Raw genomic sequence first — 18,482 nt, 5'->3', positions numbered from 1 at the left:
AATGCTTTGTGAAATGGGCTTTTGCCTTTTGTTATCTAGATGTTTTTGTTCCTTTGATTGTGAATAATAATTTCTATTTTGATTGTTTTAGTAGGTTATAAAATTTTGACTTTTGACACAATGCCATTAAATTGAAAGATAAACTCAGTGATTTTTATTTAGCTTTTTGGAATGCGGTACTCATAGTAGATCTAAATAATCTGGTTATTTTAAAAAAGTTAGGTTAATCTTTGAATTATCCAAAATGCACGAATCATTTTGGTTTGGATTTAAATTGGACGACCTTTTATTCAAAGGGTTGAACATAACATCCGAAAGTGGTAAGCAGTTTTACCGTAATTTAGTAGTAGTCTAAAATACTTGAGTATTTTTGTATATTTGTTTAGTTAGGTACTTTCAATTATTAGAAAACGATAAAAATGTTACTTTTACTTAAATAATTGCCTTCCATTATCTTAATGGATGATTTAAAAACAATTGTTATTTTCTAAGACTGTCTATTTTTATGATTAATGGCTTTCTTAAACCTTAGACATAACAGAAATAATAAAATAATGAATAGGCCTACCAGTCTCGCCATAGGCTATATTTGCCACTTACCTTTGTAGGCTCTCTCTCAAGGCAGAATTTTTACGGTACTGTCACAGATTGATCATATATGAGATTATTAGGATAATAGTAATTTCATTGATTATAGGCCTATTATTAATTAACCATTGTATATTTTCAATTCACAGGTATCATCAACGCCTGTGTGCTGATTCTTTTGGCAGCAGCTTTGTTTGAAGGACTAAAATTACTACAAATGAAAGTAAATTTGAATATTCTTTCCATTTCATCGCTCAATTTTAATCTTCCATGCTTCAACGACGAGTCAGAACTTCTACAAGAAAATGGTGTGACAACTAAGAAGTCAATTGAGTAAGTATTCTATGGAATATTTTTTTCTGTGAAATTGAATTGAGTTTTAAAAGCTTTAATGAGTATAATGGACATGTTGTTCTACTTATATAATTTATACACTATTATATTCTACTTTACATGTATTTGTTCAGTTTATTATCAACAATTTTACTCACCGTATATTTAAACTAGTCTTATATTCAATCTTTTAACTATTCTATTCAACTTTCCATGTTTCTTCAGCCCATTATCAACAATTTTATTTACAAACTAGTCTTGCCTATAGTCATATCTAATTTATGAACTATTCTATTCTACTTTCCATGATTGTCCAGTTCGTTATCAACAATTTTATTTGCATTATAAACTTGTCTTGCCTTCTCTATCATTTTATCAATGTCTAGGTGTCAATGTAATGGATCATCCAAGAGCTAATGTAAGCTTTCTATTTCTGGTTACAAGATATACTGAATATTGCACTCCATCACACGTGAAATGTTTACACTACTAGATATGTTGGACACAAACTGGGCACAACTCTTACAATGTCGTCACATGTGATGAAGCACCAGGTCTGTAGTTGAAGATCGGGAGGCTGAACAGAGGACGCAAGCAGCCCTACAACCACAGCGGGGAAGCTGGGATCCCGCCACGCATCCTCTGGATGGAGTCCAATCAGGCCTCATGGAGAACATCAGCTGATACAGGAATAGTGCCGGGTATTGAGGAACCTGTACTCGCTCTGATGATGCCCCAGGCAACCTTACAGTTGTTGGGCCCCCTGTTGATCTGGTCTCAGTTGAACCGCAATTTGGCAGCACTCACCGCACGTTGATATGTTTTATTCAGACCATTGTATATTTGCCTTGAGGGCTGAAGACCATCCTCACGAAATCCCTCATAAGCTATGAGCTCCAGGTCACGTAGGTATCTGTAATCCATGGTGAACTACGCTTAATTGACCGTTCAGGCACAATCTTTTTTGGGGGAAACAGATGGCACAGCCAGTCAGAAGTCTCTCAAAGAATGCAGCAAAGCTTGATTCTGCGTCATGTTGAACCAGAAACAAGTCTCAGTCAACAAGGTTGAGATAGTCACGGAAACGCCCTCGTCCTTTTTCATTTTTTTTTCATTCATACATGTTGACTGATAGACCTCATCAAATTGCACTGCCGGCGCTCCGCCGGGTCCAGCGATAGGCCAGCAACGTCTGGTAATTCAACCTCACAGCAAAGAGCCAAATGATCACTTTTCACCACGATTCAAATTTTCACCATTGCTCTTTTTGATTTATGTTAATGACCTTTTGAATCTGAAAATACCTAACTGCAGAGTAATTTCATTTGCTGATGACATGGCTCTTGTTTTTTCTGGTGTGTCATGAGGGGATGTATATAACAATGCAAATGAGGGTTTGAGTATTGTAAAATCATAGTTTGATAGACATGTACTCACCATGAACCTGAAGAAGACTAAATTTATGACTTTTTCTCCTACTGAAATAGGTCAACCAGTACAAACCTTGTCTTTACAAATGCATTCTCACGCTTTGTTAAATCATGTGTATTGTGATTGCCCTTGTATTGAAAAGGTGAAATCCTTAAAATATTTGGGTATAATGATGGATGATCATATAAAATGGGATACTCATATTGAATATATGTGCAGACGGCTTAAATATCTAATTTATAAGTTTTATAAACTAAATCAAATAGCTGATATGGTAATAATGAAAAAGATTTATTATGCTTATGCGCAATCACTTTTCCAATATGGAATTGAGATATGGGGGGCTGCTTATGATATCCATATGAACAAATTATTCACATTACAGAAACACCTTATCAGAGCTGCATTATACAGGCCAAGATTGTACCCTAGTAGACTTCTTTTTCAAGAATTCCAGGTGCTTACAGTGAGGCAAACATATGTTAAAAGAATCATATTATTCATTAATAAGAATAGTGATACATTCAACTTAAGGAATAATCCATATAATTTGCGTCCCTCCAATCCATTACAATTTGATATTGACTTTACCAGCTTAAGTGTATGTAGACGTCAGTTTGAATATCAGTGTTACTTGTTTATAAATAAAGTCCCAACTGATTTCATTATTAATAGAATTACAAAATCCATAATGAATCTTATACTGGATTGGATTAGGATAAATGTTTATTTTAAATTATCTATATCCATTATGTAGTGTTTCATTCTTATGTTATAAATTTAAAAAAATATTATTGTCATGGCTTCCTTGAATTGGTCTTTTTGAGTTTGTCACTTGCTTTTGATTTTGTTACTTTGTCTTATCGTTTGTAAGTATTGAGATGTGACCTGGTTTCCATAATTTTAGTTATTCTAGTGGTTTGAATAAGCTCTTTTTCTTTCTATTGACATGTTTGCTGTACCTAGTTGTTCGAACTCACTGCCGGCGCACAAGTTTTCTTTGCCGGTAGTGCCATTTTGTGAGTTAGAATATTTATTTTATCAATCTGTATTATTTTATGGCAAATAAATGAATTTGAATTTGAATCACTGAGAAGGGTAGAGCATTTCAGACATCATATCATCATCAATGTTCAGGTTGGTAATATCGTTGTCAAGACAAGCTCAAATCTGGTGGGCTGGTATTTGGCCACGTTGAGGTCCAAAGATCTCAAGAGATTGATTAACTCCCTTGTCCGAATATCAGCCTTTAGAATGTCAATATCAACACCAATAATCATGCTGAATCCAGAGTTGAAATTAGTCAATTCTAGAGTGTGTTCAGAAAGCTTTCAAAGCAACCAGCTGGAGCACAAATCACAATACACCACAACTATGTACAGTCTGACATGCAACAGGGACACACATTAAAGAGTCACTTCCATTAAATTTGAACTCTGAGTTTTTAAATTTGAATTTTTTATTTGTTCACAGGATATGGTGGTTCTTGCTGGAAGTGGGCATGTACGCTGGTCAGGTACTTCTTGGCTACATACTGATGTTGCTGGTGATGACGTACAACGTGTATGTGATGATAGCTGTGATAGGCGGGGCCGGCATAGGATATGCAATGTTCGGAGCCCAGGTTGCCCGAAATCGCATAAAGATGACGCAGCTCAAGATACCCTGCCAGCAGTGTACTCAGTTTTTGCGTAAGTCACAATCTATGAAAATTTATTTGAGGAAGATTTCTTATGTAATGTCTTTAGAGGAAAAGGTACGTTAGAGAATCTGCAATAATATACTATCTTTAAAAATAATCTTGAAGTTGTCCTCAAGATGAAAATTAGTATATAAAGGGACGGTTTCCGAGCTCGGGATTTAGTTAGACTTAAAGACATAAAGTTCTAGACTTTAAACAGCTGGAGTCAGAAGATTGGTTCTCCGAAACTGGGCGTAGTCGTAGTTTTTATAATAATCATTATTTTCTCATTTCTATAATTGGAAACGATTTTCCTTGACGAAATGAAACATTGCTAAATAATTCAAAATAGCTGAAACTTTACACTATTTTCTCTTTATTTTAATTTGTGTTCAATTTTCTGGTTTTTCGAAATTCAATTCAAACGTGGACTACGACCCGTTTCGGAACGCCAATTTTCTGACTCCAGTTGTTCAAAGTCTAGAACGTAGCTAAATCTCGAACTCGGAAACCGGCCCTAACAAGTCACATTCCATTAACAATAAAACACACAATTAACGAGTTACTAGAGAGAGATACTCTTGATGAGAGAAGAGTGATTTATCTATTACATTCAATTGTCAATCCTCGTAAGTATGGATTTCCCAACGAATATCAACTCTCTATATTTATTATTGGTGATGACGTATTAGATTAATAACGATTGTTTCTCGACCAAATGCATACACATTTAGAAAATCAATTCATTAGTATTCAATGAAGTACATGTGGTGTGTGTACTAATTAAAATTATTATTACAATACAATTTATAGTAGATGTATGAAATTGAATAATCTTCAGTTAATATCACTAATAATGTTGTCACTAATTACTAATGAGCATCAGAATTCTCATTTCACTCAAATTAGTCTGCAGGATATAACAACTAGTACACAAGTTCCATCTTATACTTTTCAAACCTCAACAAAGATATATCTTACTTTATTTTAAAATTGTGCAATCTTATCCACTCAAGATTATACTCATATGATGCTTAGAAGTACGAACTGTGATTATCATTTTGCATACACATTATTTGTATCTTCATTGCATTTTGTATATTGGTTTTGACGTTTTATGGTTTGTAAAATCGATTTGATTTGATATAAGATATGTAGTATATGATACGATGATTATTTATTATGAAGGGATTCAACTGGAAATACCTGAATAATTTTTAGGAAAAGCTACCGGTAAACTTATTTATGTAATATTACCCCATAAACTCACATCAAAATTACCCGTAATTTGCCGTCCGGGTTGGTCTACTGGTAAGGAGCGTTACAAGCTTAAGTCTGTTTTCACCGCCTGGTTCATGGGTAGGAATCCATCCGAAGGCATGGATGATTGATCATCTCATCTATTCACCAACGCACTTTCCATTAGTACCCACGCACAAGCAAAAAGCTCATCTGCAATAAAAAATGAATAAAAAAACACGTTTTTAAATGAATGTGTTTTGCTAATGAGATATAATGTACAATGATTCTTTATATAGTTTGTGTAAAATAAGTTGAGACTTGGCCCTCCATCCGAAGAAATTACATGGTTGCCAATTCGTGTAAAATTGCAACTTTCTCAAATTTCCAATTCAACGTCAGAATTGGATGTAGAATATAATCCCCGATATCTTAGTAGTTTTTATTTTAATATCACTTCTCTCAGAATCATGGGGCGTCGTAATGCGTAATAATTTTATATCAAATTAACGGGGAGAATATCTCCTTTCTATTGGTGTCTGGATAATTTTTATCCGACCTATAGTTATTTTTTAATAATGATTATGTTCGTCAATGTCGAGACATTTCAAGCAGAAAACATGAAATTTTCGACATGCTGGAAACTTTTTTGTTTCAATAGAATTTATAGTAGATGTATGAAATTGAATAATCTTCAGTTAATATCACTAATAATGTTGTCACTAATTACTAATGAGCATCAGAATTCTCATTTCACTCAAATTAGTCTGCAGGATATAACAACTAGTACACAAGTTCCATCTTATACTTTTCAAACCTCAACAAAGATATATCTTACTTTATTTTAAAATTGTGCAATCTTATCCACTCAAGATTATACTCATATGATGCTTAGAAGTACGAACTGTGATTATCATTTTGCATACACATTATTTGTATCTTCATTGCATTTTGTATATTGGTTTTGACGTTTTATGGTTTGTAAAATCGATTTGATTTGATATAAGATATGTAGTATATGATACGATGATATTTATTATGAACGGATTCAACTGGAAATACCTGAATAATTTTTAGGAAAAGCGAACCTTATTTATGTTATATTACCACATAAACTTACATTAAAATTACCCGTAATTTGCCGTCCGGGTTGGTCTACTGGTAAGGAGCGTTACAAGCTTAAGTCTGTTTGCACCGCCTGGTTCATGGGTAGGAATCCATCCGAAGGCATGGATGCTTGATCATTTCATCTATTCACCAACGCACTTTCCATTAGTACCCACGCACAGGCAAAAAGCTCATCTGGGCATCATCCGCAATGAAAAATAAATATAAAAACGATTTCTTAAATGAATGTGTTTTGCTAATGAGAGAGAGAAAATATACAATGATTCTTTATAGATATTTTCTTCTATAATTTCTTCAACCAACTTGAGGTCTATATATATCTTCACTTTAGGGATTAGGTTTATTAATTAACCTGTTCCGGTACCCATCTCTTTCTTGGCCTCCCTACATCTCTTTTTCCTGTAGGTCTATAGTTTTGGACTTCAACCAACTTGAGGTAATCTACAATTTCCTTGCAGGAAACAATAATGTAATCTTCATAACCTTGTAATCTACAATGTTTTTTATGCAGGCAGTGCAAGTGCAGCCAGCACTCTGCTGGAGAATGAAAGCCTGGCCACAACTCCAGGCGACCAATCAGGAGCGTCCACCTCGATGCCAGCTGAGACCAATAGGAACGAGACCAACATCGATGTCCACACAAGTCATACGGCCACCAGTTCATAGCTGTAAGAGTTACATGTCTTCTAAGGGGGTGCATTAGACTGCGGGTCGTCAATATTTGTGCTAAAGTATACTTCTACTCTCCTTTCATCAATGCTGATATAATTCATTGATCAATGTGTATCGAATTGAGTACACTCCAATTCTCCTGACACCAATTCATGTCTCAGTCTTGAGTTGATGTTGAGTTTTATATTTTCTGACGAGATACATCCAGCAAGTGTTAGTCTGAATATTTTGATTACTAAAAGTAGATACAGTATTGCGCATTGATCAATGTATATCAACTTCGGTACACTCCAACTCTCCTGACACCAAATTATGAATTGATGTTGAGTTTTATATTTTCTGACGAGATACACCCTGCTGGTCTGAAAATTCTGATTACTAAATTGGCCGGAATTCAGATTACATATTTGGCCGGATTCAATTACTAAATTGGCATTCAATCACAAAATTGGATTCTATTACATTATTCAGATTACATATTTGGCCGGCCAGATAGCCGAGTTGACTAAGGCGTTGCACCCTTCAGTCTGCTAGTGCTACCTGTTCACGGGTTCGAATCCCATCGAATAGGCATGGACGTTTGATCATCTCATAATTCTCCCTCGTACTTCCCATTACCCACGCACAAGCAAAAAGCTCATGTGGGCATCAACCGCAATAAAAAATGTAGATATTGTGCATTGATCAATGTACACGTATATCGACTGAATTGGTTAATCGTTTTTTTTCTATTATGTGATTTATTGAGCCATGTTCGGCTGTGAAGATGTCTTGTATAGATCTTAAACAACAGTCGAAGATGTGATTGTATTTCAAAACTGTATGGAGACATCTGCAGCAGAAGATGTGTTAGTAACACCACACCATGGTCCTGTCACTCAGTTCTGTCACTTGAAACAAATTTTTTCGTAGTAAAATGACAGGTACACTCCATTTTGATTACCAAGAGATTCCACAATATTAATTTAAAATCTTCAAATTTGATTGTTTATTAAGTAGTTCTTCCAAATTCAATGTAGGCGCTTCAATATGCTTTGATCAATGCAAATCGATTCCACTATTAGATCCCTCAGGGTGTATTTCGGATGAGGATGCAATTGAAACCTGATTTACATACCTGCTTCACATTGTTTGATTATCTTGATCGTCTTCTATTTTTGAGATGCTTTCTGTATGACGTTAGTCACTTCAATTGTCCGGAAATTCTACTCGAAACAATTTTTAAAAGAGGTAGACTATAGTGAGGTCCACGTTATAATGGCTGTGTACAATAATTGACAATACTGTTGCTGTCCTTTTCTATCATACAACAAAACAGATAGCGCTATCTCTCTCTCGCTTTGCAATGTTGTCAGTTTGACAGAATATTTTATTTTTACTTTTGACAGTGACTGTACAAAAGTAAACAAACAATTCTCAGCCGCCATTTTTTTCTTCATTCTATCAAAATACTTGAGTACACAAGTTTTATAATTGATTAAAAATGTATTTTTGGAACATTTAAATAATTTTTAGACATTACCGTATGAGAAACACAAATTAAAATACCTGAAATGACATTTTAAAAGTTGATAACTAACCATCCCAGACTTCATCCATGCTTCAGTTAGCCTATACGCAAAGGTTAGACCTACTCGTACCGGTATAAATAATATTGAAAGGTTATCTTAGAACTATTTCCATTGAAATTACCCATTTTAAAAAGGATTTCTATTTTTCTATTATTTTAAAAAGAAATTGGAATAGAATAATTACTAAATAACTTAATTTCTGTTGTTTTAGAATTCTGATTGTTGTATCTCACCTTTTTAAATTAGCCGCCATTTCAGGTTTGTATAAAAATAAAAATCTGATCTCAGTTATGAAAGACAACTTTTGGTATCAAATTATGAAAAAATAAATTTTCTTGATTAATTTGACATTAAATTGATTATTTTATCAAGGAAATGATAATTATTATTAGATCAAATTTAATGGAATGAATTGAGTAAGAGCTGTGTACACTCAGTGGCAAAATGGAGAGACTTGGCAACGTTTTTCTCCTATCTTTCTTCACTGCCATTATAATGTGGACCTCACTATAGGAAAATATCTGAGAATATATAACTTAGTAGGAACCTTTGAAAACTGATTTAGATTAGTTAGTTTTAAGGTAACTGGAGTAGTAATTTGGATATTTAGAGGTGGTGGTAGTTGTAACTTGAGTATAACTTGTTTTAAGTTGTAGCATGGGTGAATCTTGTTAAATGAGTTATGAATTCCTACCACTATCTACCATTGTATTTGTGAGTGGTTAACATTCCTGCTTGCAAAAATTCGTTGATTTTTAACAACTGAAGTGATACACTACAATCTATGACTATTCATAACGAACTGCAAGTTATTAATTTGTTTTGAACTATTTTGACGACACTACAGTCTAATTTGTGAATATTAGTTATCAAAAACACACGTGAGTATTAGATTTTAATAATTATTGTTCAAAAATTAGACTGTAGTCTCGTCAAAATAGTTCAAAACGGAACAATTATAAACATATATTAATTGATATACTCTCAAATAATCAACAAATCACAAAGGTAAATCGCAACCTCAATGTACAAGTTAGTCTTGTATAGTCATAAGATTACCTGAGATTATTGAGTATCTGAAGATCTTTCCGTAGAATGTTGTACAATCTAGTTTCAATGATTATTTTTTATTACTAATGTAGTTATTTGGTGTTTGCAACTAACAAAGTGACTGTTTGCTTGTTAAAGATTTAATGAATCATACAAATATGATACATTTGGGTTGAGTGCACTCTGGAAAATTTGAGTGTCTGACGATTAGGCCTATGTGGTAAATTTATTTATTGAAATTCTAATACTGATTTGTAACGATTTGAAATCTGGTGACAGTTGAGAAGTGTAATGGAAGTGGAAAATTGATCACAGTGATGATACTCCAATAATATAATTAGTCGTGGATTAAAGGATCTGATGAGAATTTACCAATTTGTAAAATTATTAGTCGACTAGAAGAGTTAATTTGAAGAATAATTTTATGTATGCTTTTATGAAGTCTACAATAGTAATTATTGTAGATTATGATAAGCTCTGACTCTTCAAGGTTTTGTCAATGGAAAACTTATAGATGGTTTTCATATTCTCAAGAAAATTTAATCCTGAAATTGACATTCCATTAGGCTATATCATTCAAATTCTAAGCGATTCTTCTTTGATAGAAATCTTGTAGTTTGGATCATCATAACTTCATCAAGAATATAACATAGTCCCGTATTTATGAATCATGTTATATAAAATGTAAAACGAACAAGATTTCAAAACTCTTCTTAAGATAACGTTCAGGACTTGTAGCATCAATTGAATCGGTCTGAAGAGAAAGGGAACATGTCAAAAATCAGAATTTTTCAGGGAGAGAAAAAACTGAATACAGATAAAAGTATTGATAATTTCAAGATTGTTTTTTGTCATTAGGGTACAGCAAAAATACGATATGTGTTTCTCTTATAAAGAGAGTGCTGACATGTTCCCTTTCAACTCCAATCGATGTATCCCACAGTAAACAATTCATTTCAACAATAAAAAAATGAAAAATTTTGACATGTTCCCTTTTTCCTCAGGCCGATTCAATTAAAGAAACTTATTATTTTATTACATTTTTTTTTAGAAATTTCAAAAAGATATTTTAAAATGGACTGTTGTATAATATATTTTATTCTACATAAGTTATCCACCTTCTTCTATTTGTACCGTAGTTTCTAATGAACTAAAAGTGAAGTTCATCTCTGGTATCGTTAGAGGAACCAGTGCCATAATGAAAATGTGTTCAAAATTCCTCCCTTTTACCATTCTAAATAAGATGTACCTAAATGGCTAACTTTTCTTAGCCACATAATCTCCGTAAATTTTCGGGTTTTAATCAAATTCCCAATTTCAATTCAATGAGAGTAGAACATTTTCCACCAAGTGTGTCTTTATATAATATGTCTGTAACATTGTGTCTTAACGATACCAAAAGCCTTCCTTTTCAATTATTTTTATAACCTCATAATCTACAGACCCATGCGAAATCATCACATCCGTTTTCAAAATATGGAATCATGGTTGAATAAATATCGTAATATAAATTATTCAAGTTTATTATTATTATTATCATCATATTAGTATTAAAACATCCAAATAAGAAGATTCGATTTGAATAATGAGAAAATTTCATAGCGAGCCTGATTTTATTGTTTAAAGCACATAAAATTTATAAATGAATTTTCATAGTTAGGCTAAGTATAGTTTTAATTCGTATGTAATATAAAATAAGTACTTTAGGTATAGTCAATGTACCTAGAATGTACCTATTCTAGGTACCTTGGGTATAGTTTTAAGATGTAAGTGAATGAAACACCGTTATAGAATCGAGTAAGCAATCGGATTTATAGAATAAATTAAATGATTGGTTTTTGAAGGAAATAATTTTAATATCATCTGTAGGCTATCTTTTGCAGTGCCAACTTTTTCTAGTTATAAAAGATTTACGTTTCTAACTTTGATAGTGGATAACAATAACTCATATAAGTTTGTAAATTACAGTATATAGTGTTAAGTTAGCATTGTTAGTTTTACCAAATCTTTAATACATTTATTCATACGTTACCAACTAATGAATATTAAACAAGTTGACTATTAGCAAAAATATGAGAACACAGTCTAGCTCTAAAAACATGCATAGAAGATGCTCAATTGATTTTTATGTTTGAATTTGTTTTGTATGGTCTCAAAGTGAAGCTTCAAGCTAGTTTATATTTGACGTTAGAGTTACCAAATTAGAGTATTGAAAATTGACATAATTTGATAAATTATACTAATAATCTTTGTTGCGTTACAATAAAAATATTTTTGTTACATCAGAGATATTTCCATCTGTACCCTTGCATGAGTTCTTATGCTTATTGGATATTTAGAGATATTAAATCAGCTACTATTTTGGCTAATAATGAACAGAATATTTCTGAACATTTAATTTCAAACGAATATTATTTTCTCAATATTCCCGAACAGTGATTCTTACAACGTTATCATCTTAGTGTGAAATAACTCACAAACATTCTAGGTATTGAAATAATCAAATAACGTTTTTTAAATATTTTGAATGAACATTTCAAGATTGAAGCTTCTTCAATGCTAAATAGAAAAATAACTTATGTATTGATTTAAGTAATCTAATAGACTACAGTATAAAAAGGAAAAGTGGAAATTGCACAATAACTCATCCATTTCTTAATTTTGTCTCAAAAATAATTGAAGTATTCAATCTTATATTATTAAAACAAACTCATTTATAATTGCGAATGGGAGTAAAATGATCAATCAGGGGAAAATCTCTTTAAAATTTTGAAAAGTAACTAAACCAACTAAACTTTCTGTTTAGTATTGAAGCCTTGAAATTGAAAAATAATATTTATGAAATTTAATATTGAAATTGTTTAAGCGAATTTCCTTATGCGATCTCTAGATCGTGACATCCAAATTGGGAAATTCATTTAGGTTTATTGAATGATTGAAAACCTTCACCAAGTTTTGAAAAGCGACTCACTAACTAGGCTTAATCCACCTTGATAAGTTTATAGGATTGCATTTGGCTAATGGACGTCAATAGCTGGGTCGGCTTGAAGGACGGGTTCGGAATTGGTTGAGAAGTCTGGAGGCCTGCTAAAGTTTGAAAACTTGTAACTTTGTGAGCCAATAATCTTCTGTAGGGCTGTTAGGTGACTGCGATAAGTCTGCACTGTGGTCTAGCCTCAGACTAAACTCAAAACATACCGTCTTCGACATTTTCTTGATAAGAAATTCGACCATACTTCCAATTGAATTGAAATGGATTTTGATCTGAAATCCAACCTAAGGAATGATATTCGACCTTATAGTCTCAATTGAATTGATTTTGATCTCAAATTCGAACAAGAAAAATTACGAAAAATATTGTTCACTTGTTAATGTAACAAGTCGGCTTTCCATAACAGGCTGATAGTTGATTATTCAATATGAACTATTACAGATCACAGAAGGATTTGGGTTAATTTGTCGATTTCTTAATGTGTAGCCTGCCTAGGTCAATGAAAATCCATTTAACACGTTATGTAATTTGAATGTATTTACAAATGCATTTACATAACATGAGTCATCATTATTGAACTCCCCTTACCATTCCAAACAATAATTGTTGTTTCACAACAATAATAACTATTGAAATAATTATTCTAATGAACACAGATTATTGTAAAATAAATGTATATGACATGAGCTGTGATTGATTACTGGTTGATGAGATTTATTTTAAATTTTCTAGTGAAACATTGGGAAGTGAAGAAATAATATTGATTGAAAGTATAAGGAATTGGGAGATTTTTGGCTTGCAAATTACATAGCTAATGAATGGACTTTAGAATAAAATGAGATAATCAAGATTAGTGATATTTCAGTTATTAGTAAACAAATTAACTGTGGAGTAGAATTTTTTTTTAAATTGTAGTACGGGTTATCGCTGATGGAATTGAATACAATAGTAAGCTATTGATTTTAGAAACTATTTTTATGTACTGAGTAGATTATAAAACAAATATTATCAGTAACATTATAAATCAAAATTCAGTTTAGAGAATTCAAAAGTAATTTATTCCCAGGCTAAATTTGGACCTCTATTTTTGAGGTCAAGTGTTGCACTTGACCTAAGAGTTATCGAGCACAGTTCATTTGTTTCTAATATATATTGCGTCAAATTAATAAAGGCTAATTGATTGATTATTTATTGGAGTTTTGCCAAGTTTAAGACTTGGAGTCAGCTTAAGGGTGCACCAGAGAAACATACTTATTAGAAAGTACAATGAAAACCAAATTACTTGAAATACAGATGGAAAATTACTTATAATAATTACTTGAAATACTTTAATAGAATATTCCTTACACTCAGCAGTCTTGAAAATGATATCGGTTAAATGGCGACCTGCATAGTGTGTACACTCATTAATAGTTGAGGCTCGTCTCAATTTTCTAAATCATAAATATCGAAATGCAAGCAAAGGCGTTGTAAATATTGTTCTAGAGTTGAGTTGCGGGTGGTTTTTTTATAGATGGAATTAAATAGAGAATGCATTTATTCAAATGCTAATTAATATATAATTATTATTTAACGAAAATCCTAAATAAATTCTGCAAATCACCCCGAAGACCTCTGCTACTGCAGACATTGACAACAGGGTTAACAGCTAGATGGAAATTCGATGAGAACTACTATCCAAAAATTTTTGGTAATTAGTTTTTTTTATAGTTCATCGACATAAGTCAGGGATCTGAAGTAGGCATTCGAAAAAATAATATGGAACCGAATAATAACACAAATATTTATAGAGCATGGTGGTCATATGAGATCGCATTTGATAGAAATCGAATAATGTTGTCTTAAAAGTCTATTCACTGAGACTCGTGTCTTGAGCGGTTTTATATTGCTGAAACCGAAATGCTCGTTTCTTGGAGGCTTCATGGAAGAGCGACAACTCTTCCCACCCCTCTACCTGCCCAATTCGTCTTTCGGAATTTTCTCAAATGTATAAGTTTATATAATAAGTTTCTCTCAAGAAAATTAATAGTTTACCATGGTAGAAGGTTGAAAAATGAACATGAAACAACTGAATTACACTCAATAAACTTCAGTTGCTACTTCAAACCTTTTAAGGTTCAACTGATGGTTTCATTTTTTTTTATAAAATATAATTATAATAACCCTAATTAATTATAAAATATAATTATAAGTACCCTTTGAAATTAATAAAATACTAAAACAAGAATAAAAATTGTAACTACTAGTTTCGGTGATCGCACCATCGTCAGGTTATAAAAACAAATTTCCAATAAATAAATAAATTCCAAAGGGTACTATGATTATATTTTATGAATACAAGAAAGTGGCCCTGAATTCATATATTTTAAAAAATAATGGTTTGAATATTATGGATGTAGGTGATGCCCATTGCCCTAGACTTGTTTGTGGGTATTGATGAAAGATGTTGAGCTATGAATGGACTGCCAAATTTATTTATTATTTATTTTATTGAGACATCGAGAAAATCTTGGAATCTAGTTTCAGAATATCAGGTTTTGGAATCTCCCGTGACGTTTGGGTACCAAATTTATTTTTGGTTAGCTATCCAATAAGCGGTAATCTATCCCATTCCCGCTAACCTTCAATTATTTTGAAATTTGCGAAGCCATGAATCACTGTGTTTACTAGTGGTCGAGTGCATTCGTTATCTCTCCGCTGCATTGAAGTGGGGGTCGAGTATCTCATGAGATTAAAAATTATCTCTCCTACGTTCCATCTCAAAACTGTTCAATTGATTCAATTAATTGACGATAGATCTGTCAAAATGAATTATTGCATTTCCTTGATAAAAAATTAAATTAACCTATGTGAACTACTTTGTTATCGAAACTATGTTTAGAGAACGTCAGTTCATGAAGTATGTTTGTTGATCTGTTCTTGAAGCATTCAGTCATTTAGCGAATCTGTAGGTGAGTGGTTCTCCAACTTCTAGTAAGTAAACCACTCTCTGTTAATTATTGTCAAAACATATTTTAATTTAATCTAAACTAAGTACCTAATTGGTGTAAATTTGAAACTTCACTTTTATTGCCTATCCATTGCATTTTGCAATTTATTTATTCATTTTTAAATGATTTTAAATTAATAATTTGTAATAATTTTCTCCAAGCAATAATTTGTCAATCAATTTAGCCTATAAGGTTTTCTACCATCTATGGAAATAGAATCATTTGTATAATGAATTTACTGAGTGTTAACAATTCACTGAATCGTTTTTATCAAAATTGTGTTGAATTCATCTTTGTTCCCAACAAAATACAAGCATACAATGTATATTCATACACAGCATACATTAATAGATAAGTATAAGTTCACAGTTATTGAAACTACGCTCACATGAACCTTAAGCTTGTTTGTGAGTCGTGAGTTCGAATATTATTATTAAAAAGTGAAAATAAATATGTTGCACTGTATGTGCGAAAATGATCGCTAGACGATCGAAAGTACTTCAGTCAGTGAGTAAAAGTTATTAATTATTTACTTGATAATTGACTGCATGTCGTGTTTAAATACATAAAAAAGTGTGAAAATAAATAAATAAAAGAAGGAGATCAAACTACAGCATAGATAAAACAAAAATGCTTCACTTGTGTATCGGATAGAATATAATAATTTAATTGAGAAAAACATTTATATACTTCTAAACAAGGTAAAAATCTTGGAGTAAATATTAGAAATGGAAAACGAAGGATAATACTATATGCGTAAATGAAACTCTTGATAATTCTACAACTAAATTATAAAAGTAGCTAAAAGGATATAGAAAGTGAGGAAAAAATCAATTAATAAAAATATGATGCGATATAATAATTAACTGCGCATTCATACACCGACACAAGCACACACTCTCACTACTTCGTTTCTTTATTTGCATCTTGAGGGACGTTACTTCATTAGATATTGATCACAGAATATTAGATTATAAGAATCTAGTAAAAAACACAATATATTTTGTGCAATTGACAGTTTTCATTCCCTTGATAATAAATTTTCCAATTCTTCAAGTAAATTTTAAGACTTCTTGAATGAATTTATTTGTTTTTCATAGAAAGCTTATAAGTTCTGAATCAACCAGCCCTGGATACATGAGTATGGCATTGAATTCCTATAGACCAGGCTGGGAAGATGTTCAGGATGTTAATTATTTAAAGAGTTGAAAAGAATAACATTGATAAAGTATGGATAAATACAATATTGAACGTCATTTGATCACAGTTTAAATTTAATAGACGTTTGTGCAACCGGGCCCAGGGCTTATGTTGTGCGTTTCATACTCAGCAAATTGAATCAATAAAACTATTTCAGATGGAAATTACTGAGATATTGCAATTATTCAAATGCTTGTGAATTAATAATAAAACTATAAATTATAATTAATAATTATTAAAACTATTTCAATTACACTCTTATAATTAACTTAGGTTAGGGGGTTAATCCTGCTATAGTATAGACCTTTTTCAAATTAACTGTCATTAAATATTATTTGGTGCTAATATCATTGTATAGTAATTCAGAAATCCACTTGTAACTTTTTTAATAATAATATTTATTGTTGCTCGGTACATCCACCATCATCGTACCTTCATCTTTCTCAGGGGGTAGATTATTAAAAATCCAACAGGTAGTTTACTATATTATATTTCTTTCCGCCGTCATATTCAACAGAGTACCTCTTATTGGGTGTAGTGTGTAGTACAGAAGGGTTGGGAGGGTGTGTTGGGTTGGCATTCAAGGTCTATATCTATAGTAATGTAATGGTGGGAGGGAAGGGGACAAGGAGCCGCTTATTACTTCTTGGGTGCAAAAGACCGTGCGCCTCCTCTCGTTCCCCTTTTTTCGATCCCCTTGAGGGGGTCCTAAACCCCTCTTGAACCCGTTCCACCCCCCTGAAATCCCCCCAACCAGCCCCAATCGAGGTCATCAGCGACGCTGTGGAATCCTTTGCAATAACGCCAGCATCCAGCATCGCGTCGCGACGTCGTGTAGTGGTGTGGGAGAGAGAGCGCTAAACGCGCCCATGAGTCGCTCGCAAATTGAGCGACTGAGAAAAAAAACTCGGAGACTTGTCGTCTACGCTCTTTCTTCTTTATCAATCTCTTACTTCATCTCTCTATCTCCAAATATTTATCAATCTCAATCTCTCTCTTTCTTTGAATCTAATCAATGTCCAATACATTTTTCTCTGTTTTTTCATGTTTCCTCCTTTCATCAGTTTTTCTTTCATCTCTTCCCTCTCTTCCTCCCTTTCACTAGCCTCTCTCTTTTCTTCTCTCGCCTCTTCTCTCTCCTCTCTCCATATCTCTTAAGATTTCACTTAGAATTTTATTGGAGGGCTAAGTATAAGAGAGGGCCGGCTGCGCCCTAACCTCGCCCTCCCATTTTCAAATAAAGGCAGAAAATCAATGAATCAATCAATCCTCTCTCTCTTTCCTCTCCGTCTGTACCTTTTTTCTTCATCCTTTCTCTTCACCCTCATGTACATTCACTCTTTTTATAGAAAGAGGCATTTAATTTACTTTATTTTTTACTTTTTATTTTCAGTTACTTCTGATTGCAGTGAATTTTCTCTATTTGAATTACATTGAATCTCCTACTTCATATCTCTTTCTTTTAATCATCATTCTCCATCATTCTCTCTTTTTTAAATATAATATAAAGAATGAAAATAAAATAGAATAATATAAAAATTTTCATGAATATGAAAAATAAAATATTATAAACCTACTATGTTCTGAATTTCGTGAGAATGTTTAGA

The 18,482-nt window shown here is 32.4% G+C and overlaps 2 protein-coding genes across 4 annotated transcripts in view; both read left to right on the top strand.

Moving 5' to 3' along the window:
- The first annotated feature begins 7 nt into the window (after positions 1-7).
- On the top strand, positions 8-11,975 carry LOC111052091 (high affinity copper uptake protein 1). The gene is made up of 4 exons (XM_039432142.1): positions 8-320; positions 738-921; positions 3,826-4,043; positions 6,912-11,975. Exons 1-4 carry the CDS (start codon positions 245-247, stop codon positions 7,064-7,066), a joined length of 633 nt encoding a protein of 210 aa, XP_039288076.1. The 5' UTR covers positions 8-244; the 3' UTR covers positions 7,067-11,975.
- Positions 11,976-15,463: 3,488 nt separating this feature from the next.
- The window catches only part of LOC111052092 (sodium-dependent noradrenaline transporter), a 75,126-nt gene continuing 72,107 nt past the window's right edge, over positions 15,464-18,482 (top strand). For 2 of the 3 annotated variants that reach the window (XR_005571745.1, XM_039432141.1), the window contains exon 1: positions 15,464-15,636. The gene's annotated coding sequence lies outside the window, so the exon portion shown is untranslated. Of the gene's footprint in view, positions 15,659-18,482 lie in introns of all 3 variants that reach the window. The other variant, XM_039432139.1, reaches the window with a different exon arrangement.

Source organism: Nilaparvata lugens, chromosome 7 (assembly GCF_014356525.2).
Source record: "Nilaparvata lugens isolate BPH chromosome 7, ASM1435652v1, whole genome shotgun sequence".
NCBI lineage: Eukaryota > Metazoa > Arthropoda > Insecta > Hemiptera > Delphacidae > Nilaparvata > Nilaparvata lugens.
The sequence above is the reverse complement of the archived record's forward strand: the minus strand, read 5'-3'. Positions and strand labels throughout refer to the sequence as shown.

Excerpts from the sequence above, each read along its gene's own strand:
- LOC111052091 (XM_039432142.1), top strand. The coding sequence starts at position 245 with ATGCACGAATCATTTTGGTTTGGATTTAAATTGGACGACCTTTTATTC. Across the intron at positions 321-737 it reads GAACATAACATCCGAAAGTG|GTATCATCAACGCCTGTGTG; the intron begins GTAAGCAGTTTT and ends TTCAATTCACAG. Across the intron at positions 4,044-6,911 it reads GCAGTGTACTCAGTTTTTGC|GCAGTGCAAGTGCAGCCAGC; the intron begins GTAAGTCACAAT and ends TTTTTTATGCAG.